Genomic DNA, 27,816 nt, shown 5'->3' with positions numbered 1-27,816 from the left:
CCTGCCAAGACAAACCCAGGAACTATATGAACACAACTATGAAACAATTTTCACACAAATAAAGTAAGATCTAAATAATTGGAAAAATATCAGCCTATCCCCTCATTGGTAGGCTGAGCTAATATAATAAAAATGATAATTCTGCCTAAATTAATCTATTTACTCAGTGATACACCAAATCAAGCTACCAGAAATTATTTTGCAGAGCTAGAAAAAACCAATAACAAAATTCATCTGGTAGAACAGAATACCAAGGGAATTAATGAAAACAAATGCGAGGGAAGGTGGCCTAGCTGTACCAGACCTTAAACTGTATTATAAAGCGGTAATCATTGGTGCCTGTGGAGCTGCGATTGATCAGATGGTGGTTAGGAGGAGATGGCCAGACCTCAGGCTTAATAAAAGAGTTCATATGTTTATGGGAATGGGAGGAGTCTGGTACCTTGCTGGTCCTCCCTCCCCTTCCTGTTCTCCTTCCTGTATTTCACAACCTGTCACTTCCCTGTATCTTTTTCACAGCTTCAGGGCTGGAGATTTCTGTTCCCTTACTGATGCCTGGCTTGATTGGCTCAAGCAGCATTGACCTGGTCTTATGGAAAAGACCCTGAGTGACCACCTGCTGCACACCTTGGAGAGCCTGGTGGCCTATGATCTGGAGAGGTTCAAATTCAAACTGCAAAATGCTAACTTGGAAAAAGATAGAGATCGCATTCCCCAAGGGAGGCTTCAAAATGCTACTGGGCCAGTGAAGCTTGCTGCCCTTCTGGTCAACTATTATGGGGAAAAATATGCTGTGAGGTTGACCCTGCAGGTGTTGCGAGCTATCAACCAAAATCTCCTGGTGGAGGAGCTCAGCAAAGCAACTAACTCAGGTAAGTCTGGCAGCCATGAGAAGCAGCCTCTTTTTTTTTTCCCTTCCAAAATAATACTAATGCGTCTTTACATTTGTATTGTGCTTCAGACTTCCAAAGCACCTTCACATCTGTTATCTAGGAGGTAAGAAACTGGAAGGCCTTGTTTTTAGAATTTAGAACACAGAGTGTCAGTGTTAGAAGTCCCTCACACACAAACACAAAGTTAAGAACTCTTGCCCTAGAACATATGTTAGAAATGGAAGGGAATCTGAAATACAGAACATAGAATATTAGAACTAGGAGGAACCTCAGGATATAGACCATAGAATATCAGAGCTAGAAGGGATTTTAAAACACAAACCACAAAATGCCAGAGCTAGGAGACATTAGAACAGAGACCATAAAATGGCAGAGCTGGAAGGGACTTTAGAGAACATTTTACAAAGGAGGAAATCAGTAGTGTCAAGTTTACAGAACCAATTAGTAGAGCTAGGTTTCCTGATTCCTGATCCAATATTCTTTGTACTACAGAATGTACCTTACACCGGCCCTTTGAGGCAGTTAGGGCAAGAAACTAATAAGCTTATTTTATAGATGGTAAAACTGAGATATGCAGAGTTGGTGACTTGTCCAAAGTCTATTGGTTAATAGCTAAACCAGTGTGAAAACCTAACTCACAAGCCCAGACTCTTTGCGTTAGATCAAAGTGCTAGCAGTTTCTCTGTCACCTCTTGAGTTTCTTCATAGCTGGGCAGAAGGATGATCTCTGGCTGTGTGGAAAGTTTCAGGCCCAGATCATTGTATTTCAGGAAACTTCTGGTTTCACTTCCTCTTTGGTTTCTCATTTTCTCCTTTTATTCCCATATACCACCCTAGGGCAGGTAGGGTGACATAGTGGATAAAATTCCAGGCCCAGAATCAGGAAGACTTTTCTTCCTGGGTTCAAATCCAGCCTCAGACACTTGCTGTGTGAACCTAGGCAAGTCCCTTAATCCTCTTTGCCTCAGTTTCTTCATCTGTAAAATGAGCTGGAGAAGGAAATGGCAAATCACTCCGCTATCTTTGCCAAATGGGGTCATGAAGAGTTAAGACAATACTGAATACCACCCAATTACTTGTCAATACCTTCCTTCCCCTTTTTCTGAAAACACACGTCAGACAGACATACACATGCTCCAAAGCCCAGTTAAGGAAACTGTATTTGTTCACCGAGTCTAGAGTTCCCATTCCTAAAGGCTGAATGGCCATCAAAGATAGCTGGAATTTTGTATGACTTCATCCAACTCTTCCACCTCAACCTTCCCCTTGTCTCAAAAAGATCTAGCTACTAAATCTCACGCTCCCTTTCATCACTGTGCCTTGCCACACTCCTTCTATCACTGCTCATGACTTGTCATGCTCCAACCCGGGATTACCTCCACTATCTACCTTCTCTACTTCTCTTTGCATACTTACTGCTGGATGCTGCTAGAGAAAGTTCTTCAGCTATACTAACTGAATGCACTACAAATTTATGTTATTTAATATCAGCTGGCTGCTCATGCCTGCATACCAATCCTTTTATCCATCCATGTCTACAAGTGGCAGGTTGTCATTGCATTTTACTTTCCTCTACCCTTGTGTGGACTGGACATCTTCACCACTATGGGAAGGCTTCTTTTCTTGATCTAAGCACAGAAAATTGGGGGCGGGGGATGGCAAAGGCTCTCCCTCCAATACCATCCCAATTTATCACCTTCCTACCTCCCAGCCGTATTACTGACTCATGGTTTAGAGAGATCCTGGTATGATTGTTCCTTCTGCCTTTGGAAATCGAAGAAAAAAAAAGAATCAATATTGCTTTTTTTTTTCAGCTCCAAGCCCTCAACAAGAGCACTGATATGGCAAAATAACTCACTTGTATTTTTCTCTCTTTCCCTTCCATTTGCTCCCTTCTGGCCCCTCTCTGCTATACTTGAGTAAGGAGATACACAGATTAGCAATGAAATGGTTAAAAACACTTATCACAATAGCCAACTTTTACTCAGAGTAAAACAGAAAGGTAAACAAACTTTTAAGAAGGAAAGATAAGTTTTGGGAAACAGGCATACACCTCAGAAAGGAGGGAAGGAAAGGAAAGTACAAAGTCATTTGTGTCAGTTCTGCAGTCATGGGTAGGTTTCAGTGACATCATCAGCATCAGTCTTGACACATGTTGTACATGACATGCTTGGACAGCCCTGGCCCTAGAGTCTGATACTGAGGATATCAAGCCAGCACTGTTTCCCTACATGGTTTCTTGTCGACTGGCTCCAGCTATTCTGATTTCAGGACACTGCTCCCACCCCACCCCCACTACTGCTGGTGCAAGTGTGCTCTAGAATAACTTCAGCTACCCACAATCCCTTTAGCTGGGAGGCTGGCAGTATATCACCCACCATCCACCAATCCCCAGGTTAGAACAAATTCCCCAGGGAGATTGAGGAAGAGTGGGAAATGAAGGCAGACCTCTGTGCAAAACCATTAGGCATCTATCTTCAGCATCCTGATCTCCTTGGCAATGCTAAAGCGATTCTTCAGCTCATTGAATGTCATAATTCTTGTATTGGAAATCTTTTCTTTTCTTTCCAAACCATCTATACCACTCTTCCCTTCTCTTTTTAGCAGAGGAACTCACCTCTTATTTTACTGGGCAAATTGAGATCATCCATACCTCAAATCCCTTCAACATCATTTACTTGTTCAAGTCTTTGAGAAAGCAGTAGCCTTTTTCCTTGCCCTTCTATGTGTGCCCTTGATCACATCTTCTGGTTTCTCCAGGAATTTGCCCCTTTGATCAGTTTCCTACCCCCCTGCATTTGCAAGCATCTCTAAGCATCTTAACTGTGTTGGTGCTCACTAACATAGGTCTTCAGTCTAGAAGAGGAGTTTTTGGTTTCCTTCCTAGAAGAAATACAGATCTCTCTCCCTGTTCTTTGCTTCTTTTCTTTCCTGTGGAAAATTGACTTTGTAATCATGATGAAAGGCAGAATGTTATGGAATGTTGTAGCTGCAAAGGAAAGGACAAATGTTATGAGAAATTTGAGAAAGGAAAATCCCCTTTCAGCTCCGGGAGCCAAGGAAGGGCTTGTGAAGGAGATGGTACCCAAGCCATACCCTGAAGGTTGGGAATAGGGGTGACGGCCATTTAAGTAGTCATAATAGCTACCGGACAGATAGGCAGACCAAATGAAACAAACTACTTAAAGTATGCTACAAATACAAGATACTCTCATTCAAATGCAGTTGTGATTGTGTGAGATGGTTCAGATACATTGTATCTGAAATTAAGTATTCACAGGATCTGCTCTTCTAGAGACTACAGAGCTCAAATTCAAATAAATGGCATGACATTGATCATCTGGAAATTTGGGTTCTAGTCCAGCTATTACCACTAATAAAACCTGTGACCTTGGGCAGCTCTTCTTTGGGGGTCATGTTTCCTCCTCTATCAAGTCCTTTTCCAGCTCAATTGTTGTGTGATTTAGAATTTGAACTCAGGTCCTCCTGACTTCAGGGCTCTATCCACAGCCACCTCACTTTCCCGGTACTTCTTAAAACAAAAGAAATGCAAACAACAACAATAGCTTAAATAATAAAGCACTTTAAGGGACAGTGTAGCATAGCAGGTAATCTTGGAGTCAGGAAGACCTGGGTTTAGATGCCGCATCTGGCACTTTTTAACTGCATGGCCACAGGCAAGCCGCTTAAACTTCAGATAAACCTTAGGTAATTCTCTAAAACACATCTACTAGGTTATAGATGGATTGCAATCTGAGTCGATGGAAGGACTGCCCATACCTTCCCAATCACAGATCGTCATTTAATGTTTCCAAAGCACTTCTTCCCACAGAACACCCCTGTGAGATAAGTAGTGAAAATATCATTTTTAAATACATTTTAATGATATCTTTTGCTTTCTAGATTACCAGAATTTATCCCAGTATCCCCTTTCTTGTGACAGAGACCAAAAAAAAATCAGCAAAGTTGATTGACATGTGGAGAAAAAAAATCTGAAAATCAATGCAATTTAGCACACCTGTGGGCCTCTGCAAAAGAATCAAGTAGCGATGAAAGTATTATTATCCCTGTTCCATGTACGAGCAAACAGGCTTCCAAAGGTCTAATGATTTAATTGTGGTCACACAGCTAGCAAGTCAGAGCTGAACTCCAGGTTTTCTGGTCCCACTCTAGGGGGTCACACAGCTAGCAAGTCAGAGCTGAACTCCAGGTTTTCTGGTCTCACTCTAGGGGGTCACACAGCTAGCAAGTCAGAGCTGAACTCCAGGTTTTCCGGTCCCACTCTAGGGGGTTTTGGTTTGTTTAACTGAAAGTGTCAGCAGATTGTTGAGAACACTCAGTCATTTTAACCAAGGGAGCCGATAACAAAATAACAAAAAGAAAATAAAGCGTATGAATTGAATGTATCTGTAGTCCTGACTTAAAAGTGAAATTTCAACTCCATTTCTCAAAAGTGTTTTATAATTTGGACTTTAGCTAATTTGGACAAGTGGTGCCCTCCCACCTCCTCCTTTCACCCCCAGATCTTCATTTTGAACTTATGAGTTTTTAATGATTTGGTATTTGGATATCCTTTCAGAATGCTTGACTCAAGAGTGTGTCACAGAAATCTCAGGAACCTCTGTTTTCTTAAAGGAAACAGAATCTAAGAGCCTGATAATGGAGAACACAGATGCTGATTTGCAGGGCCCAAATGAAGTTGGCACAGCTGGGCTTGAGATTCCAGTAACATCCATGCAGTTGCATCCTGGGCAAGAATGTCAGAAAAAATCCCAGGAGGAATGGGAAGCTCAGAAGACTTTAAAGGGCTCACATCTGACTGAGATTCAGGAGAGACAAAGAAACCAGACTGTGAATACACCTCCCAAAAGGACCCAGCTAACAGTCTGTACTGTTTCTTCAGGAGACAAAGAACCTTCATCTCCAGAAGATGCTATGACTTTAGAGGACAAGAGAGATGGGACTCTAGAAACAATTGTTACCTTAAAGACAGTGGAAGCTAGAAATCCAGATGCAGCTCTGGTTCCAGAGAGCAGCAGATATGAGAATTCAGAAGTTGCTGTCACCTTAGGGCAAAAAGCAAACAGGAATCAAAAGCTCTTTTTCTTGGAAGAGAAGAGAATGGAGAAGCAAGGATTTCGTGTATCTTTAGGAGAGCAAAACCACCCAAATCAAAAATCCACTGATAATTGCCAAGACCCTGGGTCCCAGGAGGAAAAGAGAGCTGGGAATATGGATACTTCCATGTCTTCAGGAAAGAAAGAACTTGAGGATCCTGGAAACCACTATTTAAAAGAAGCTTGTGAAGGTATTTTTCACTATATTTGTTTTCAGTCCCATAAGTACTATAGTGTTATTTTCTCTTAATATCGCTTCATATCTTTAGGGGAATGCTTTGTAAAAAAAAAAATTCTCTTTTAATGCAATAACCTTTTGCTTTTAAATTACGCCACTTGCCTCTTTGCTCTTAAACTTTAGGCTCAGAATCAGAAGCTTGAGGTTTTGTCAGGGCTCTGACTCTGACAATTAGTAACTACATAGCAACGGACCATACACTTTCTCTCTCTCTTTTTTTTTTGGAGGGGGCAGGGCAATTGGGTTTAAGTGACTTGCCCAAGGTCACATAGCTAGTAGTGTCTGAGGTCAGATTTGAACTCAGGTCCTACTGACTCCAGGGCCAGCGCTCTACTCACTGCACCACCTAGCTGCCCCATACTTTTTCTCTCTTAACCTCGGTCATCTTATTGGTAAAATGAAGACAGTAATACTGGCCTCACAGGGCTCTCAAGAGGAAAGTGCTTTGAGAGAACTGTAAAATGCCTCATAAATGTTTTATTGTTGTTATTATGAACCTCTTTTAGGACAAGAGTGGGGGAGGGGCAATGGACGAGGTCTTAACCACAATGTCTTTCTGTTTGGTTCTTAAATGGCTTCCCAAGAAATGATGCAGAAAGCTTAGAAAAGTGAAGAGTCAAGGGAGATGAGAGATCCTAAGATTCTGATTTCATTATGAGGTGCTGACTTAGAGCTGGAAATGACCTTAGAGATCATCTTGTCCAACTGCATCATTTTTACCAAAGAAGAAATTGTGTCCCATTAAGTTAAATGACTTGATGGAGCTCACATGAGTAGTAAGTGGCAAAATTAGTACTTCAACCTAGGCCCCCTGACTCCAAATCCAGATGAGAGTGAAATCACATGGATGGATAGCTTAGAGGCCTTGAGAGAGGTTTGGAACTTGATATACAGAATATGGAGTTGGTAGGGGCGGAGGAGAGGGGAGGTCAAGGAATCACAAAATCAAAAAAGTTGTAGAGAGTCATGAAACCCAACTGTTTCAACAATTCAGCTAGCAGCTGCTGTGGGGGTAAAAGACCATCACAAGCTCAACATCAAGAATGCTGCCAACACAGGTTCTTTGATCTCTTTACTAAGGAAAGTAACGTTAAGGGGTTAACAATCTCAGTTTAATGGAACATACAAATATCATTCACTTAGTTCAGGAGGAAAAGCCAGCACCCTGAACTTGAGAGCAAATACAAACAAATTACAAACATCAACAGACAGAGCTTGTCTGATTCAAATCTCAATGCATAGTTACCAGGGTTTAACAAAGTCCCAACATCAGGGTTTACAAGTCGGAGGGCTCTTAACTACAGCTTCCCAGAGTCTCCACATCAACACACCTCCAAGAGTGAGAGCCCCTAGGGAGAACGCCAACCTCTGGGTTTATATATCTTGTTCAGGGTCAAAGGTGAGTCAAACATGCAATTCACCCATGTGACCTAAAAGTGGCACAAAAATTTGACTTAAACCCACGTGGTCTAAAAGCCTCTGATGTCACAAACATGTCACTCAAACCCATGTAAACTAGGCTTTCCCTTGAGGCAAGGAGGTCATCAAGGACTCCTAATTAATCAAGGAAACAAAGGCCAAAGTCTTCAAGGGCACTTGGTTGAATACGTGCTAAAAGTCCTCTTAATTGCCAATACACTAACTTATAACCAAACAGTGAACCTGTCTTCACCATCCCTACCAAGTGATCATCCAGCCTCTACCTGAAGACCTCCATACTGGGGGACTAACTACAGTCCAGTTGGATGATTCAAACTATTAGGAAACTTGACCTTATGTTAAACTGAAATTTGCCTCTGCAACTTAACTTCAGTTGGCAGAGCTGTGATCAACAAGTGGAAGCCAAACAGGTCAAAACCCTTTTCCATATGATGCCTTTTCAAGCATTTGTGGTATGTCCCCATTCCAGTTTCTCTTCTCCATGGGAAACATCCTCAGTTCTATCAAATGGCCCTCCTAGGCATGGTTTCCATTTCCAATTTCTTCTCCCTTCTCTAGCTGTATTCCAGTTTTTTAATGTTATTCCCAAACCATAGTGTCCAGAACTAAACACAAGACTCCAGATGTGTCTCCCAGTGTCAAGTCTATGACCTTTCTCTCCTTCTGGATGCTATGCTTCTCTTTCTTCAGCTTTTGGTTCACATTTCATACTGTTGATTCATATTGGACATGAAGTCCACTAAAAACCCCAGATCCTTTTCACATGAACTATTGTCTAGACATGTCCTGCCCATTCTGTACTTGAGTATGTGTGTGTGTGGGGGGGTGGTTTGCTCCAAATGTAGGCCATTACATTTATTGCTATTGGATTTCATCTTTTTAGATTAAGCTTACCATTCTAACCTGTTGAAATATTTTAAATTCCCAGTTCTGTCATTCAGTATGTTAACTATTCCTCCTAACTATGTATCAAATACAAATCTGATGATATCTAGGGGATCTTTATCTTCATCCAAGTCATTGATAAAAATACAGGGTAGAATAGAATGAAAGACAGATCCCTGGGCCTTCCCCTAGCGAATTTCCTCTAGGCTGACATCACTGCACTAGTCATCACTCCTGAGTCCAGTCATTCAACCACTTTCAAATACATCTGTCTCCAGCCCACATTTCTCCATCTGGTCTATGAAGACATAATGAGAAACATTATCTGGTGCCTTGCTGCGATCTAGGGCATGCTATTTCCATTACGTTCTGTTTAGCTATCAATATGGCAAACCATGTTAAAAATAAAGTCAATTTAGCTTGATGTGATATGTTCTTAATGAGCTCACACTGAATTTTAGTGACCTTTGCTTCCATTTGCTAGTGATACATCCTAGAATTTTTACCAGAAACTGAGGTCAAGTTCAGTAGTTTGATTATTCTAACATCTTTTAAAAATTCAGTTGATTTCATAGTACTTCTCCCTCACTCCATGATTTTTCAGACTTCACTTTAAGGCACACATCCATGAATTCTTTCAGGATGCTAGACTTTAGTAAGTCTAGGACTAAGGACTTAAACTCATTGAGGGCAGTTGGGTAATCTCTTACCATCTTCAATATTACACATTTTTGTTCTATATTTTCCAGTTAACATGCATTTTTGTTTTAAAAATTTTGTTTGTTTTAAACGTTCTTTTCTTTTTAAATTTTGAGTTCCAAATTTTCTCCTTCCCTTCACCCCTCATCCACCCATTGAGAAGGCAAGCAATATTATATCAATATACATGTGAAATCATGCAAAACCTATTTCCACATTTAGCCATGTTGCAAAAAAAGCAAGAAAAATAGAGAAAGTGAGAAAATTATATATGAGTTCATCAGTTGTCTCTCGGGAGGTGGATACCATTTTTCCCATCATGAATCCTTTGGAATTGCCTTGGGTCTTGATATTGATCAAATAGCCAATTGTTTCACAGCTGATCACCATTACAACATGGTTACTGCTGTGCACAGTGATCTCCCAGTTCTCACTTCACTTTGCAGCAGTTCTTATAGTTCTTGCCATGTTTTTCTGAAACCATCCCCCTCATCATTTCCCAACACAACAGTAGTATTCCATCACAATCATATGCCATAACTTTCAACATGCATTCGTTAAGCACTTGTTATTACCAGGCGCTTTGCTGAGTTTCGAGGGTCAAAAAAAAGGGCAAAGATAGTCCCTTGTTCTCAATAAAGAAAATAAGAACTGAAGTTATGTTTTTTCATCGTCATCTATTATTGTTGTTTCATCTACCTAAAGTAGCTGACATGCCTTTCTTTGATCCTATCCCCTATTTTACTTTAGTTTGACTCCAGCTTCAGCTTTAAAATCTTCTCTTTTAATTTTGTCTTTAAAATTCAGGACAAGGCTCAGTTCAATTTGGTCTTTAACATTCCGCACACTTTTAGTGGATCATACCACTCATATTCATCTGTCTCCCTACCCTTGCTTTTATCTTCTGTATATGTCTCTTAAGTTGGTCAATTATTTCACTGTGTAGCTATGCAGTTCTCTTTAGCCAACCTTCCCTTCCATCCTCATCCAAATGATTTGTTTGTACTGTCGTAATTTTGATTTTGAGAATATCCCATCCCTCTTTGCCAACTTCCCTGGTAGAATTTCAGACCATGGGATCCAACCTATCCTTTTTCTGGACTCCTTGAAACTCACTCTGCCAAAATATAAGGCACACATTGATTCTTCTTCCTTATCAATCATAAATGCTAAGATGGAGTAGTAACTTCTTCCCAAGACACTGTCATTTTTATTTCAGCTCAGAGTCAGTTACAGAATACTTCCTTTCATTGCTTTCTCCATATTTTCAAGAATGAAATAAAATTGAGGCAGGTCCGTAATTTACAAACTGTTCTGCTTTTAGCCAAAATAAAGCTCTAGAAGGTATTTAAGTAGGTGAAATTATTCCAACACTACTAAATCATACTGCCACGTTAGGTTTTCGATGTTTCCAGGACTTACTGTCTGTTCTGTTCTTCTAGCTGGTTGATGTGTAGTGTCGTCCAGACCATCACTATTATTTCTATTACCACCTCTAAAGACGGGAGGGATCCTAACAGTGATGATAATAATATCTAGCATTTATATATCACTCCAAAATTTGTAAAGGCTTTACATTTGTTATGTCATTCGATCCTTACAACAACTGTGTAAGGCATGTGCTTGCATCTTCCAGTCCAGCTTCCTTTTCCATAATGATGTCACTTCAGTTTCTTTCTCTGCTGATACGTAAATGCTCTTTATCATGCTTTCCCCATACGTTACCAGATTTGGGTAATGGTCATCATGTTAGACAATACTCAGGGGGTTCTCAATTATATCATGGATACATGCCCCAGGAACATAGCTATGTCCTGATTGTTCATGTCAGGCTGGCATAGGCCTCAGCTGGAACTAACTATGACAAGTCAGTCATCTCTTCTTCCTGTGACTAGTACTGGACGTCCTCCTCCCCTACAGATCGTCGTTATAATTCCACTGAAAATGAGGAGCTGCTTCCTCTTTAAGACAACTAGCTCTGCCTTCACTGTGAAAGCTTCATACTACAAGATAACTTGGAAATTTCTGTGGTCTTTCCTTCCCACCCTTCCTTACATAAGTTTGGATTCTCTTTTGCTTCTTTAGATTTCTTTCCCTTTTCCTTCCCCCATCAAACCCTTGTTGATTCATCCACCTAAAGTGGCCGATGTGCCATTTTTTGATCCTAGCCCTTCTTTTACCTTAATTTGGCTCCAACTTCAGCTTTAAAAATCTTTTCCCCATCATTCTTTTATTTTTTCAAGAAACATTTAATCATCCCTGTTAATCTGAAGAGCAGAGAGTCATTCTTCTAGGCCTCGCGTCTTCTTTTTCAGCAGGAAATAGCTGCGTTTTGTGTATATGTATTTTTTTTTTTTGGTTCAGGCAGAAATACCAACATCTTTGAAGGTCACCTGAATATTCCCCTTGCCTTCCATACTTGCCAAAAGTGAGATCCTCACTTCTTTGCCACTCTTGTTGCTAATTCCCATTGTAGACTTCTGTAGCAAATATCCTATTTTGCCATGGTAATCCACTATATTGGGAGATTCTTTCTCCAGGGTCATCTGAATCAAAGTTTGTTTTGGTTTTGTTTTATAAGGAGTAAGTTTTGCCACTTTTTCCTAGTACTTTACACCTTGCCAGGTATATTAGACCTACCAACACCTAAACCTAAATAGAAAAAAGGTTTAGCTGTTGCTTCCAAGAATATATTCTTTATTTAAAAAAAAATACTATACCCTGCATTTAGGCACCAAGGAATAATTTGCAAGAAATAATTTCATTTATTTAACATTAATATACAGGCAGGTCATTTCTAATTTGGAGAGATGTCCAAACTGGCATAGACCCCTCACCTCAGTCCTCTGACATGACTCTCTATCCCAAGATTTCAGATAAAATTTATAGGAACCTTGAACAAGGAAAATATTTCTTAAAATGCAATTTGGGCTAACATTCCAGTATTGAGTAATCTTATTCCTCCAGGACCTCACTCCTAGAGTTGAACAAAAAGACTTCCTCTCTTTCATTGATCTATTAATCTTTTCTCAATGGAGAAAGTCCACCAAAACACTTACTAGCTGTGTGACTCTGGGGAGTAACTTAACCCTATTTGCCTCAGTTCCTCATTTATAAAATGAGTTGGAGAAGGAAATGGCAAACCACTTCAGTATCTTTGCCAAGAAAACCCCAAATGGGATCAAGAAGAGTCAGATATGACTGAAATGACTCAGCAGCAACAACCAAAGGGATTTCCCTTAGCTGGGTCAGATACTCAATTACTTCAAGGCTGGAGAAAGCAATGATGTAAATAAGAAAAGAGCTCTTTGTTTAAAGGTTTAGTACCAACCTTAATTCATTTCCCTAAACAGTCCCCACCCTCCAATTTTTTTTTTGGTCTTACCTCATCTTCCAAGGGGTTTTTAACTAGGGGTCTAGAAAGGGATTTAGAGGAAAAAAAAAACCATCTTTTTCTAATATTCCTAAAGAAACTCAAAAGGAAGTTTTTAATGTGCTCTCACAATTTCCCATTTGTGCTTCTTGCACAATTATTTGAAGCATAATCTGTACTTATTAATTAAAGAATTTCAATTGTGTGCCACTCATCAATTGGCCAAATTCATTATTCTAACTAGTCCAAAGTGTGGTTTTCTATGCTTTGCTTTCTGAATGCAGCGAAACAAAAGTGATGAAGATTCTTATTGCTCTAATGTGGTATGCCACGTGGCATAATAGGATTGCATCATTGCTTCGAACTGAGATACAGAAAGTACTGTAGTAGTGGAGACAAAATTCCACATTCAAGCTTGTGTCTCTCTCTAGCCCCTGAATTTCTGTAACAGTAGTCAGACAGCTTTGCAGATTAACAGTGCTCCCTGGGATCAAGGTAATCCAATTTAAAGGCCGTTGGAACTTCATTCAGCGGCTCAGCCTGCCAGTAGATGGTCTGATCTCCTTCGTCACAGCTCTTCCAGAAGAGAGAGTCCATATACTGATTCTTCTAGTATACTTCTAACTCTCATCCAGAGAGTGTATTTGGTGTTTGGTGAATTCAGCAAATCTTACAAAGGACTACAACTGCCTACCCATCTCAGAATTTTGTATACTTTGTAAATGGATGCTTGTAAAGATCAGAAAATCCACTGATTTCCTATGCCGTGCCTTGCCAAACAGGCATTGATCGTGGCCTTATTCTAGGACCAATTACTATGGACCAACAAGACTCCCTTGGGGGTTTGCGAACTTCTGAGGGTCCCCAGATTCTTTTCATGGGACCATAGAAGGTACACCATTAGTGGCTGCACTCCCAAACCGAAATTCTCCAGTCATAACCCTGTCGCTATACGTCAGAAGAATTCTTGATTCCTTGAACAGCTCAGCCAGCCTTGTTGAGTGAGGTCACAATATATGACCCATAGCTGGTCATTCAAGAAATTCTGGGTCTTAGAGCATTGTCCATCCCATCAGAATGTTCCTGCCCATTAGACAATCGCATTAATGAGGAGAAGAGAGTTCTTATGTAGTTTTCCTACTCAATAAATTTCAGTGGCTCCTTACCTACTTCAGAATCAAATATACAACCCTCTATTTGGTGTTCAAAGCTCTTCATAACTTGGGCCCTTTCTTTTTAGTCTTGTTATGACTTACTCACTTCCAAGTAATCTGCAAAGTACTTGGCCTTCTTGAGATTCTTTGTACAAGTCACTCCATTTCTCAATCCCAGGCATTTTCCCTGGCTTTCCCGCATGTTTGGAACTCTCCACTTTCATCTCTGCTTCTTGGCTCCCTTGGCTTCTTTCAAGGCTATTCTAAGAAGCCTTTCTTGATATCCCCTAATGCTGGTGCCTTCTCTCTGTTGATTTTCTCTAATTTACTCTGTATATATCTAGTTTGTAAATAGCTCTTTGAATGTTGTTTCCCTCTGTGAAATCATTAGTTTCTTGAGAGCTGAGACTGTTTTTTGCCTTACCCTATAGCCCTACTGTTTGGCACAGTGCCTGGCACATAGGAGGTTTTAATAGATGTTTATTAACTGATTGACTGGCATATTTCCCAAACTGACCTAGAGTGAGCTGATTCAGTTAGGTTCCTGTCATAACAAACAGTGGCTTTTCCAATTATGCCAATTAGTCACCTCTTTCTTGGTCTTTATATACATTCCAGACTAAAATTTCAGTGTTGGTTTTGTCCAGAATTGTCCAATTAAAATTGGATTAGCTTTCCTTGGTGGCGAAGGCACGTAGGTACTAGTCAGGTCTAATCAAGTCATATAAATAAGACAGTTATAGTCTTAGAGCACTGAGAATATTGGGAAGCAAGTATTGTTAAAGAAATGGTCATTTTAAAATCACTAGTAAAGCAATATTACCTTCTTTCCTAATTTAAAGCCTATAGTAACATAGTGAAATGGTCCTATCCTCAGAACAAGAGAACCAAGAACTCTGGCTGTATAAATCACCTTATAAAATTCAATGCTATCATTATGAGGACCAGTATGATCATCGATGTTAACAATTTGTTTGTCAAACACTATACAGCAAGAGCTCTCTTAGTAAGAACAATTAATGCTGTGAAATAATCACTATTCAAAGTTATGATTATGTAAAATATGGTAATTGGTTCCAAGCCAATGGAAATATGCAGTATGAATTGGAAATAGTGTGATCATTTCGCGAGACTAATTATTCACTTTAATTAGACCAAGCAGTATAGACACTTTATGTGTCTATATGCACATGTGTATGCACATTTAACAAATACCTTCTTAAAGGATACATTTCCGGCCCCTGAGGTAGTAAGCATCAATAAATGCAGCTAGCTGTTCCACACAATATATTTTACATTCCCAGTTAAAGCTTTCACGTTCAAGTTCAAGTTCATTACATTCCCAGTTAAAGTTCCTTCCAGAAAGATATTCATTAGGAATCGATGTATAGTATTTTGTCCTAGAGACAACAGACCTTCTGTCAGAAGATACAGTCTCTGTGTTCTAGAATGGCACATTTTCTTCTTTGGACAAGGGAAAGGTTATTAGTGTAGTCACCCTACTCCTTTGTCTCCAACTCTGTAGAAGGAAATATTAATTTACACTGAGATGGGCATGAACTCAGTATTGAAAGTCTTGGTGTCGTGTAGCTGTTCTTCAATAGTTTTCATTGTGACTGCCCTACAGTAGTGCAACTTCAAATTCATCCTAAAAACAGTATACTGTGACAAGAATATATTCAAGATTATAGCATTTACTCTTTTGGATAAAATCAACTTATATGAAACAAAAGGAAAAGATCATTATGTATGCCTCTCTCTTTCTTAATAGCTAGAATTTATATAGTCCTTTTGAGGTTTTAAAAACCCTTTATCCTCACAGCAATCTGCATTCAGACTCCATAGTCTTGCTGAAGGGGTCCATAACACAAAAGTGTTTAGGAACTTCTGGGATACATGGTCTCTAAGGATATTTCCTAGTTCCAAATCCCATGATACTGTGAACACAGATCATGGAATGCTAGAGCTGGGAGAAAACTTCAGGAGGAAACAACAGTCCTTATAGCCCCTGGATCTACTTCTTTCAGATGAGCTGACCCTGAGCAGTACACCCATCAAAGCCTTCAGCGTCACGAGGATCACAGGAGCCCCTGTCAGAGCAGTGTCCCTGAGGGGAATGAAGGAGTCATGTTCTATATGTCAGGATATGGTGGGAAAACCATCAAGAAATTCCTGTAGACACTACATCAGATATTATCACAATGTTGGGTGTAATGTGTGTCTCAAATGCCAGGCCATGTTTCCTAAGAATTTCCAACATAGCAAGAGCCTAGGAAACATACCCACTGACTTCCAGAAATCAATGCTAAGCCCTGGTTCTGAGCCTTGCTGTGAATACCACCCAAAGCAACTCCAACTGCTGTTCTGCAAAGATCATGGAAAAACCATTTGCCTCAACTGCAGTATGTCCCCGGAGCACAAAGGTCACCGAATACTCTCCATCCAGGAAGCTGCTCAGATTTACAAGGTAGGAGCCTCTAGAAGGCTGGATATCCTTCCACACAGCTAGCTGGGTCTTGGACACCTGCTAGATGGATATTCGTGGGGTGAGTGTGTGTACGGGAGGTGGATATTTATCCTTTCTTTTCTGCAACCACTTTGGAAAAAAGCCTGATATTCCACTTAGAGGCTGAATAGAGCTGACCCTCAGCAAATTTGGGGAATAGGTCAGGCTTGTCTTTGGTGCTCTCCCACCTTCCTTTTTATTGTTTATTTTTAAAAATTAATGAACATTTGTTTTGTCTCCCTCCTATCTCCCTTCTTCCACTAGAAAAAAAGAAAAAAAATTCTCCATCATGATCTATGCTTTGACCCACCAGTTCTTTAGGAATAAGTTATTTAGTCTCCAATGATTTTTTAATTGCTTCTTCAAAGACTTTTCAAAAAATAGAATTTCATTTTTTATTTATCAAGCATTTATTTGGCCTTCCTCGCACCCTGAAAAAACTCTCGTAACAAATATACATCCCATACTGGCCATGTCCAAAAAATGTGTCTCACTTTCTTCTGCTTATTAGTCCATAATTTCTCTGTCAGGGGGTATTCTTCATTATTAGTTTTCTGGGATCATTGCTCATTATTACATTGAGCAGAGCTCTCAAGTCTCTCAAAACGATCTATTTTTACAATATTGTTGTTATAATATAACTTCTTTTCCTGCTTTTGTTGACTTTACTCTGCATCGGTTCATATAAGTCTTCCCAGGTTTCTCTGAAACCACCCCTTTCATTATTTCTTATGGAACAATAGTATTCTGTTACATTAACATATTATTTTCCCTTTAGAATCACAGAACATAGAATGTTCCAAACTGGAAGGGAATTTACAACGGAAAACATAGACTGTTACAATTAGAAGGGACCTTAGAATTTAGAACATTAGAATATAGAATGTTAACATTAGAATGGAACTTAGAATTCCTTTAGTAAAAAAAAAACAAAAACAAAAAACAAAAACAAAAAAAAAAAAATAAATAAATAATAAATAAATAAATGAAAAAGAATTCCTTTAGTACAGCCATGTCACTATATATTTGAGGAAAATAAAGCCCAGAGAAGATATTTGAATTGCCCATAGTTACCAAGCTAATGAGTAGTAGAACCAGTACTAAATCCTAGGTCCCCTGATTTTAACCCAAGGCTCATTTTATTACATCATATTTTCTCTCTCTTTATTTTTGTGGCTATTCTGTTGCAACACTCTGTATCTCCTTACTTCCCCATAGCTACTTAGATCACATGGTTTGGGCACCCCCATACATATCTAGAAGTGTCACATTCTCCAAACCCATTCTCCCTTACAAACTCTGATACTTCTCCATTCCTAATTAAAATGCTAGATGACTATCTCTAAGATAAATCAATTAGAAAAGATTTAAGGAATTTCTACTATATGCTCAGCACAGTGGCATATGTAAGAGAAATATGTGATATAGCCTTTTCTCTCATGGAGTTCACAGTTTCAATCAGGACACAAAAGTAACAAACACAAAACAATTAGAGAACAACAGAGCTCAGTCTATAATCAAATGCCAAGTTGTCTACATGTAGACTACAAGTGTGATAGACCAGAAAAGGGAGAAGGAAAGGTCAGAGTGGGTAGATTTACTTGAGGTGGTAAATGGAGCTAGGACGTACATCGGTAGACGGTGGTGGAGATGGAAATACGTCCCATGCTTTAGCAGTAGAGCAAGTAAGGGCACAGAGACAGGAATGAGAATGATTTGTGCTGAGGACAGTGAGGAGACCGCAGAGGGTGTTCAGGTTGGGTAAGCTTATGGCAACCATGTGAATACAGCTACATAATATGCTTTACACAAATAAAGATGGATCTCAATGATTGGAGAAATATTGATTGCTCATGGGTAGGCTGAGCCAATATAAGAAAAACGACAATACTGACTTAATTTACTTATTCAATGCCATACCAATCAAACCACCAAAGGATTACTTTTATAGAGATAGAAAAAAATAATAATGAAACTTATCTGAAGAAACAAAAGGTCAAAAATCTAAAGGGAGAGTGCCAGATCTTAAACTGTATCCTACAGATCAGCAGTCATCAAATCAATTTATACTAGTTAAGAAATAGACAGGTCAATCATATCAGGAACATACTATATAAAAGCAAATAAGCAAATAGCCTCATGTTTGATATACTCAAAGATCCTGGGGCAGCTCAGTGGTATAGGGGCAGCTGGGTGGCACAGGGAGTAGAGCACCAGCCCTGGAGTCAGGAGGACCTGAGTTCAAATCCGGCCTCAGACACATGACACATGTACTTACTGTGTGACCTTGGGCAAGTCACTTAACCCCAATCGCCCTGCCTTCCCCCCTCCAAAAACAAAAAATAAAACAAACAAAGATCCTAGCTATTGAGGCAGGAAACCACTATGCACCAAAAACTACTGGGAAAACTGGAAAGCAGTCTGGCAGAAACTAGGTATAGACCAACATCTCACCCCACACACCAGCATAAATTCCAAATGGGAACGTGACTTAGACATGAAGGGAGAAATCTTAAAGTAGAGAAACAAAAAGGAAATAACCTGTCAGATCTCTGGATGCAAGAAGAATTCATGACCAAATAAGAAATAAAGAGGGTCATAGAAGATAAAATGGACATTTTGATTACATAAAATTAAAAGATTTTTGCACAAATAAAACCAAAGCAGCTCAAATTAGAACAGACTGGGATTCAATTATAAATTATAGAAGGTCTTAAAAGACAGGCATAGAAGTTTGGAGATGATGAATAAGTAGTGGGGAGCATGAGATAAACTAATCCACACTCAGGTCCTAATGACTGACAACAACTTGGTGTTCCACTCTTCCCTTGGCCAGCAAGGCTTAAGAACAAAGCAGTGATGCTAATTGGGTATCAGAATAGGTTGGAGGGGCAGATTGTTTGCTGTAAGAGCCTTCTGGCTGCCCCTTAAATTATACCCCATAAGTGGCTGCCCACCCTTCCTCTACGTAAGACTACTCCTTCCCACAGATAACTGAGCAAATGGCCTTTTCCCTTTTAGGGTATATCTGGATATATGGAACCTGTGAGGAATTCCCTCTGGGATCTTTGAAAGTCTGAATCATATTCTCAAGGGTTTCAGCTAGATGAAATAGTATAGATTGTGCCAAGAGTAGGATTGTAGAAGTGGCACGGTACAGTAGAAAGAAACTTGGATTGATCGTCAGAAGACCTAAGTTTGAGTCCTGGCTTTGCCACTGACTAGCCATATGATTTTGGACAATTCACCTGATGTCTCTGAGTCTCAATTTTCTCATCTGTCAAATGGCCACAATAATACTTATAATGATGTTGAAGAAAGTGCTCTGTACTTAGTAAAGCAGCATGAGAATAGTCAATTCAACAAATCTTTCAATCCAACATATATTAAATGCCCACCTTACACAATGCCCAAATGAAATAAGACACAGTCCTTTCATAGTTTAATAGAACTTAATAAAACAAATACGTAATAAACCACAATAAAAAATCATAATATGTTAAGTGGATGGGAGAGGTCCCTGTCAAATGCTATGAGAAATTAGAGGAGAGAAGAGATCACTTCTACTTTGGGAGATCAGGAAAGGCTTCATGCAGGAGCTTGGCACTAAAGATGGACTTTGAAGGAAGTAAAACATTTTAATTGGTGGAGATTAAGTGGGAGTGGAGAACAATTCCAGGCATATGGGACAGTGCACAAAGAAGGAGGTGGAAACAGGCCCAACAAGATTGGAAAACATCTGGTTTGCTTTGGTAGGAACACAGAGGGTTAGAGGGCATGGTATCATACTCTAACAGTAGTCTTGTGTCAAATTCCAGAAGGCGTTTAACACCAAGCTAAGGAGTTTGTAGTTTTATTTGGTAAGCAATTGAGACACACTTTTGAATGGGGAAGTGAAGTGTTTTGACTTGTACACTAAAAAAATTAGGAAGTTCTGTGAAGAATTGTATTGGTTATGAATACTAGACTGTTGCCCATAAGTTATCCCAAAACCCATCCCTGGATATTTCTAAGAAAAGAACTTGAGGTCAGTGTAGTCCAGCATGGAGGCAGAGGAATGAACAGGAGCAGTATTTCCTGGTTGTTACTAACATACCGTGTTTTTTTTTTAACCAATTCATACAACTTCTTAACACAATCTCTCCTTACTTCTTAAAACATACCTTCAAAAAACTAAATCCTTATTCCTGAATCTTCTTCTTCCCAGCCCCTGTCTCCCTCAGGATGACCTGGTGGAAAAGAGCTAGATTTGAAGCAAGAGGAGCTGGAATCTGATTCTGGCCCTGCCAATTATTGCCTATGTGACCCTGGGCAAATCACTTAACCTTTCTGGGCCTGTTTCCTTATATGAAAAATAAGGGGTCTGTACCAGATGTCTGTAAGGTCCCTTTCTAACCTGCCAGCCTTCTCTTTGGCTCCTAGTCCTTGATCTTGTTCCTTCCTATAAAAACTTTTGCCTTTATCTTTATCACTTCTGGTTATTCTCACTCACTGTACTCCCCTGTCATGGCTTATGTTTTGTCCTAGGGCACTTGGGCCTTAGTGGGTTTTGGGCCATTGTGGGCTCAAGAGACTTAATTTTTGCCCCACTAATACATTATATGAAATGATTGCTTTGGCATTGATCTGCTAAGGGCCTCACATATTGAAAGTATGTCCTTCTCCCTGCTCTTTAAGTGGAACTTATATTACAGCAAGTTAAGGAATAAGGCCTTTATTCTGATCCTCGACATTTTAAAAAATTTAAACCAGGAACAACTTCAGAGCCGCTTGGAGCATCTTAAGAAAGTAAGAGAAATAGCTGAAGAGAAGAAATCACAAGGCAATGAGACAATGGCAGCCTTCCTGGTAAGGCCGGTGACATTCTGCAGCATTCCTCTCTGGGGCACTATAGGAACAGAAGTTTCCTTCTGGATCAGAATAGGACTGGGGCTTGACCCTCCTGAGACCCTTTCCTGATTCCTGGAGAAGTAGAGAGAGCTTAGACATTTAAATGGCTTTCATTGGTGGTCAAGAAGGGTGGGGAAAACTTCTAAAAAGTGGTTGCTTTTCCTTTTAAAGTTGTCCCTTCCACATCTCAGGGGTTGGGAGCATGGTGCCCCCACAATCTAGAAAATCCTCAAAAAAGTTTTGGCCCTCCTTTTGCACGAGAGAAAAGCCTGATTTTTCTTTTTCTTTTATGGTGTATTTACAGTACCTTATTGTAAAATTTGGATTAAGTATTTGGTCATAGGCTTTTGTCATTTGTTGGCCTCGGAGTATTATCTGTGGCTTCCACAAAACTCCCCCCAAATTCCCATTTAATTTCTTATGCTGACCCACAATATATCAAAACCTCAATAGAGAAAGTCCTGTTGTGGAAGGAATTACTGTATATTACCATCAAGTGGACAGATCATTGAGAAGGGTAGAGTGAGCCATGAGAACTCTATTCCTTAATAATTAGGAAGTTCATGGTATCACTGCACCCATGTGGTCTGCCCTAGCTTTACCCAAGAGACTTCCTATAAATATGGGGAAGGCAATGGACCTTAGACCCCCTCCCATCCCTTCCCTCTACCCCCATAGGTGTAGCATATACATATACAAGGTATTCCATTAAATGTTTAACAATTGGCTCTTTGAAAAAGAAATGCACACATAACACAAACTTAACCTGCATTTTTCACATTTTCTCTATTACTTTCTTAAGTCTACGCAACCAACAAAATAATAAATCAAGCCCTGATTTATAGTGTTTGTTGATTTCTGAGGTGTAACTGCTCACACTGAAAATGAGCCAGCTCCAGTAACCACTGTACATTTTGTTTTGCTTTTTAATTTTATTTTTCAATTAAGCATTAATTTTCTCTCCCTCTCAGACCTCCCTCTTCCTTCCTTAAGAAGGAAAAAAAAAACCCCACCAAAATCCTTGTAACAAATATGTGTAGTCAAGTAAAACAAATTTCCATATCATCCGTATCCAAAAAGGCCCTGAGGGAAGAGACAGAACTACCCTCAGGCCCATCCTGAAGAATGAGAATTCTTAGCACATATCCAGAGTCCCTCTAACCTTTATGGGCTTCCACTAAACCATAGTGATGGGGAAATGAATCTAGTGACCATTCTCACAGTGAAAGCCTCACATGGGTAATGACCCTCAGCTATTCCTGACACACTTAACCCCCTGTCCTCCTAATCCTGTTGCTCCCAGAGCAAGACAGAAACTCAGAAGGAGCAGATTATGTCCCAAGTGATGCAGCTCCATCAGTTTCTAGCAGAACAAGAGCAACTCTTCCTGGCCTGGTTGGAAGAACTATCCAGAACCATCTTCAGGAGCAAGACAGAGTACATCAACAAAGCATCCCAGGAAATCTCCCTTCTTGAAGAGCTAATGGAGAAGCTGGAAGCAAAACAGAAACAGCCAGCATGGGAACTCCTGCAGGTGAAAACAAGTGATCCCTTACATAGAAAAGGGCCCCATCAGAATGGGGGCCCAGTGCACTCATCATTCCAATGTATGCTATGCTCAAGCCAGGGTATCAGCATCCTAGGCTTGTTCTGTGCCCCTGAGTTCCTACCCTGAAGCCTAGGCAATTTCCAGTGCCCCCTTAGCATGTATGTGGAGAGAAGCTCAGCATACCTCTTCCACATGACAAATTCTGGTAAAACCCTTGAGTGGCTTCAGTTGTCCATAAGACTTCTTGGGGGCTGAGATAATTTTCTAGCCATTTCCCAACACATTCAGATCCTTTAAAGAAGGTGGTCATAAGGCTCAGGTAGAATTGGTTATTCAACATGACCTCCTCCCAATTTTATTAGCAACTTATACTTGTATGGTCATTTAAAAATTTTTATTCAACAGAAACTTCAGGGAGCCAACCAACCCTTTTTTTGTTTTTTGTTTTTTTTGGGGGGGATGGGGAAGAACCCAACAGTGGGAAAGAACCATTTGAAAACTCCCCAAGGGCCATCAAATCATCTTTGCTAATTTCTACATGTTCCAGCTAATGTCCAAAGTTAGATTAATGTCAGACATAATTTGCCAAATGTTCAGTGTAAACAAAAGCTCACAAATGTCTTTGCTCTTGGGATTGACTTTCCTGGATCAGCCAGTAAAGATACAACTGCGGAAGCGAAGCAGTATCGACAGTTCATGGGGGTACTTGGGTTTACACTGAACCAAATTTTCTCCAGCTAATGTTAGATTTTTTTGCTTATTGCTTAAAATTAGCTATAACACACATACATATTGGTCTGAATATAGGCTAATCCTCTCCTCCCCCTAAAATTACAACTCTTTGAAAGGAAAAAAAAGCGTAGATGTACATTGTAAAATAACAGTGAATACAGGACCCGTGCGGGTGTTACACAAAGGAGCATGGAAAGTGTGGCCTGTATATGAAACAAAATAATACATATCAAGATGCTTTTCTCCCTCTGGGGAAATTGTACCATGTAGTACAATGGTCTTAAGCTGTCTGAAGTGGCAGCAACTTTGGGCATGGCTCCTATAGCCCAATAAACAAGGGGCTCACTCTATTATATTTGAAATGAACTGTCAGGAATCAGGACCTGAATGGGTTTCCCTCACGGGTTGTTAAAGTCAAAGAGGAGGATTAGGTTTAAAAATACCCCAAGTATCTCATCCTGGAACTTTTATTACAAAGCACTGGGAGAGGTCAAGGGCATTAGTACCAGACTAGAACCAGCAGCACTTGTAGGACGGGTTGCTGAAGTAGAAGAGGTTGGTGGTAGGTGTGGGAACTGAGTAATTCTGGCCTGTAGCTGAACATGTCAAATCAAGACTTTACTAAGGGTTAGGATGAGCTCCAGAGCAAGACTGACAGATTTTCCCTTTTTCTCTCCTAGGACATCAGAGTCACCCTGATGAGGTAATTACACAGCTCACAAAACACACACACACACACACACACACACACACACACAGAGTGCTTAGAAAAGCTTGAACATTTAGAAGGCCCAGCTCCTCAGGCTCCGTACCATAGAACCTTCTATTTCGGATCCCAGTTGCTATGGGGGTGTCTTACATTCCCTTCTTTCCAATGGGTAGGTATTTCCTTGAACCTCCAGTTTGATCTGAATAGTTCCTCCCACAGGAAGTGAGATGACTCTGGCTCAGGGAAGAAGACCACACCATCTGTCCATGACAGGTTTCCCTTTGGGATTCTTGGAAGCAGTACCCTTTCTAGTCAGTTTCTTAGTCTCAGGGTAGTTCTTAGGGACAAGCACCTCTCATCTAGCTGTGTCCTTCCTAATCCATGGAGACAGAAATGCCAGACCAGTGTGCCCAACAACTACCCTGCCCAGATCCTGGTGCCTCGGTTGTTCATTGCATAAACACTCATGAAATGTTGACTATGTCTTAGTATGATGTTGGGAGTTGGAGAAAATGAAAGGACAAATAAGACATGATCACTGCCCTCAGGGAACTTACCATCTAAAAGTGGAGATTAAACATGTATACAGGTTACAAATTAAAATATATATGAATTAAACATACAAATATAAAATTAAATAATGTTAAACAACTAATTGAATATACAAATTAAAATCTGATAAGTACACAGGAAAAGTAGCAAGTATTGTTAGATCAGGAAAGATGACTTCTGAGAGTTTTGGGGAAGGTTTCGCAGAGTAGGTGATTTTTGGACTGGGCCTTAAAAGACAGGATGCTTAGAAGGGAAGATCCCTAGGACCTTGGGGCTAATGAGACTGGGAAAAGCCATTGATAAGCTGAAGAGGGTCTAGAGGAATTCAGCCATGATGATCAAGAGCATCAAGTTCACACCCCATGATGTTCCACTGAAGGAACCTGGCATGTTTAACTTGGAGAAGAGAAGATCAGAGTGGGAGTAGGGGATAATGGTAGCTGTTTTAAGGCATTTGTAGGGCTGTCATTTGTCCTATGGGAGTGCAGAAGCTGGAGCAATGGGTACAAGTTACAAAGAGGCACATTTAAGTTTAACGTAAGGAAAAGCTTTTCAGCAAGCAGAGCTGTCCAGGTCTGGAATGGGATGCAACTGGAGGCAGGGTGTGTCCCTCACTGGAAATCTCCCAGCAAAAAGAGAGTGACCACTTATTGGACTGGACTGTGTGGTGACTGAGGGCTCTTCCAAACTGCTGCTATGTTAATTCTTGATTGTAAGATCAGAATTTGTGGAGAATGAGTGGGGTTCAAAGACTTGGGGGCTGATCAGGAAGGGTAGGATTTTCATAAGGGACAGGGAAGATTATTTCCCTTTCTCTGAGGATTCCATCTAGAAAGAAGAGAATCCTCTAACAGAGATTAGAACGAAGCCAAAAGATAATGTGGCATTTGCCTAATGTATTAGGTGGATTGAGAAGTAGCACTGGTCTGTATCCCTCCATAGAAGTCCATTGGGAGTTTCCTTGGCCTCCACTTCTATAGGAAATCTGTGAAGTGAGACTAGAGCTTTCTCCCAAGCACTGCCTTCGTTGTGACATTCACCATTTTTTGTTGTCTGTTGTATCTGTAGGGCAGAATGGGTGACTCTCCCTAAGGAGTGGGCTGTGTCTCCTGAGTTGAAAGAGAAAATTCACGTTCTCTTCTGGAAATCAGAGTGTATGCAGAAGAGCATGAGGCATTTCATGGGTTTGTATATAAAATTGTTCGGTGTTTAGAGAAACTGGAAAACAGAGCATAGCCATCTCATCTCTGGATCAGACAGCAGAATTCAGTATCTTTATCTTGGTCCCTTTTTTTCTTCAGTCTTTTAACAACACTATTCATTTCCACCTGAAATCTCCCTTGCAAGGGGTCATAAGAACTCATCTCATGTCCTTTTTCTCCTAGAGAGTCTGCAATCAGAAATGGAAACATTCAAAGGTGAGTGCCTGGGTCTGCTTACCCAAGAAGGGAGGGAATAGTTTTATGTTGTGTCAGGAATGCTAATTTCTCTGAATTATCTAGAAAGAGAAACTGAGGGGAGAAGGACTATTTCCTAGTAGGAATCCTCAAAAGCTCACTTGTATGAGGCTCTTTTTGCTCCCCTTTGGCTATGTTGCCACTGCCAGGCAGACCTGGAGTTTTCTAAATAAACCAAGCATATTTTCAAGGAATCAGCCTGACTTGGGCCATCAGTCTCCTCCTCCCAATTTCTTTGGTTAGGTTCTATAAATTTTCCCCTAATACCTTTGACATTTGATAAAACTTGATAATGTTCTTTGTGCTTTTCCAAAGCTTTCCCTCCCTTAGCTTGTTCCCACCCTTGGCCCAGATCAAGAGTCAGGCTAAATCTGGGGAAGAGAAAAGCATATACCAATTGTAGGGACTTATGAAAATCCCGAAAAACCACTATCCTGGGGAAGTTCCTAAAATTCATCCAGTTCCATGTTTCATTGTAGAGGTCAGAACAGAGAGTTAGATCTTAGCTTATACACTCAGATTCTTTCTCTTCTTTTTTATCTGTTCAGTTGTACAGCTGAGAGAAGTCCAATTACATACAGGTAAGTGGCTAAGATCAGAGATCTTCAGAGAAGCAGAAAACCTAACTCAAAGTCCTCCTGTTCTTTTACTCTGAGGCCTCAGAAGAACAGATACCAGTTCCAGAAGCTGGAAAAGGCATATGTGTATCTTAGGGAAGGCTTGAAAATTGTATATATTGTCCCTGTATTAACACACAGTAATCTATCCACTAAATTCTCTGAGCCTACACTACAATATATGTAACAACACAGAGTAAATACCTGTGGGCCATGGAGAAAAGAATTTTCTAATATACATACATGTGTATATATATCTATACATGTATACATGTGTATGTATACGTGTATCACATATGTCATATTTATATAAAATTGTTTTACATATTCCCTTATACATTATCGGATCTTGGGGAGCTGCCAACTCTGCCTCCCCTAGTCTTACCTTTCTCTAAAACTTATTGAGTAGAGAATGGAGATACTGTCAACTTCTCATTGGTTATTTGGATTTTCATTCTAGCTAATGTAACTCTGGACCCAGAAACAGCTCATCCCAAACTTATCATATCTGATGATCAGAAAAGTGTGAGACTTGGGAAGAAATGTCAAAAGTTGCCTAATGGCCCACAAAGATTTGATAATTCTGTTATCGTTCTGGGATCTCCAAGTTTTGTCTCGGGGAAACGGTATTGGCAGGTATACGTGGGAGACAAGACTATGTGGATATTGGGAGTTTGCAAAAATTCTGTGAACAGGAAGGGCAGCACGGCCTTTTCACCAGGAAATGGATATTGGTTGGTAATGATGACAAAAAAGAATGAGTACAGTGCCTCCACCATTCCACCAACCCCTCTTTATTTAGGGGAGCCCCCCAGATGTGTGGGAATTTTCCTGGACTATGAAGCTGGAGATATTTCCTTTTACAATGTGACTGCCAAAACCCACATCTATACCTTCCCTTTCTCCAGTTCTTCCTCTGAACCTCTCCGACCTGTCTTCAGCCCTGGTATGCTTGATAAAGGCAAAAATACAGATCCTCTGACCATCTGTCCAGGGAGTACGTAG

The 27,816-nt window shown here is 40.2% G+C and overlaps 1 protein-coding gene across 1 annotated transcript; it reads left to right on the top strand.

Moving 5' to 3' along the window:
* The first annotated feature begins 592 nt into the window (after positions 1 to 592).
* On the top strand, positions 593 to 27,816 carry MEFV (MEFV innate immuity regulator, pyrin). The gene is made up of 10 exons (XM_036738277.1): positions 593 to 872; positions 5,473 to 6,201; positions 15,827 to 16,266; positions 21,058 to 21,153; positions 22,499 to 22,729; positions 24,157 to 24,179; positions 25,806 to 25,921; positions 26,123 to 26,155; positions 26,743 to 26,775; positions 27,272 to 27,816. The coding sequence occupies exons 1-10, from the start codon at positions 593 to 595 to the stop codon at positions 27,814 to 27,816; spliced, it is 2,526 nt and encodes an 841-aa protein (XP_036594172.1).

The sequence above is a fragment of the Trichosurus vulpecula genome, chromosome 9, assembly GCF_011100635.1.
Source record: "Trichosurus vulpecula isolate mTriVul1 chromosome 9, mTriVul1.pri, whole genome shotgun sequence".
In the NCBI taxonomy this organism is placed as follows: domain Eukaryota; kingdom Metazoa; phylum Chordata; class Mammalia; order Diprotodontia; family Phalangeridae; genus Trichosurus; species Trichosurus vulpecula.
The sequence above is the reverse complement of the archived record's forward strand: the minus strand, read 5'-3'. Positions and strand labels throughout refer to the sequence as shown.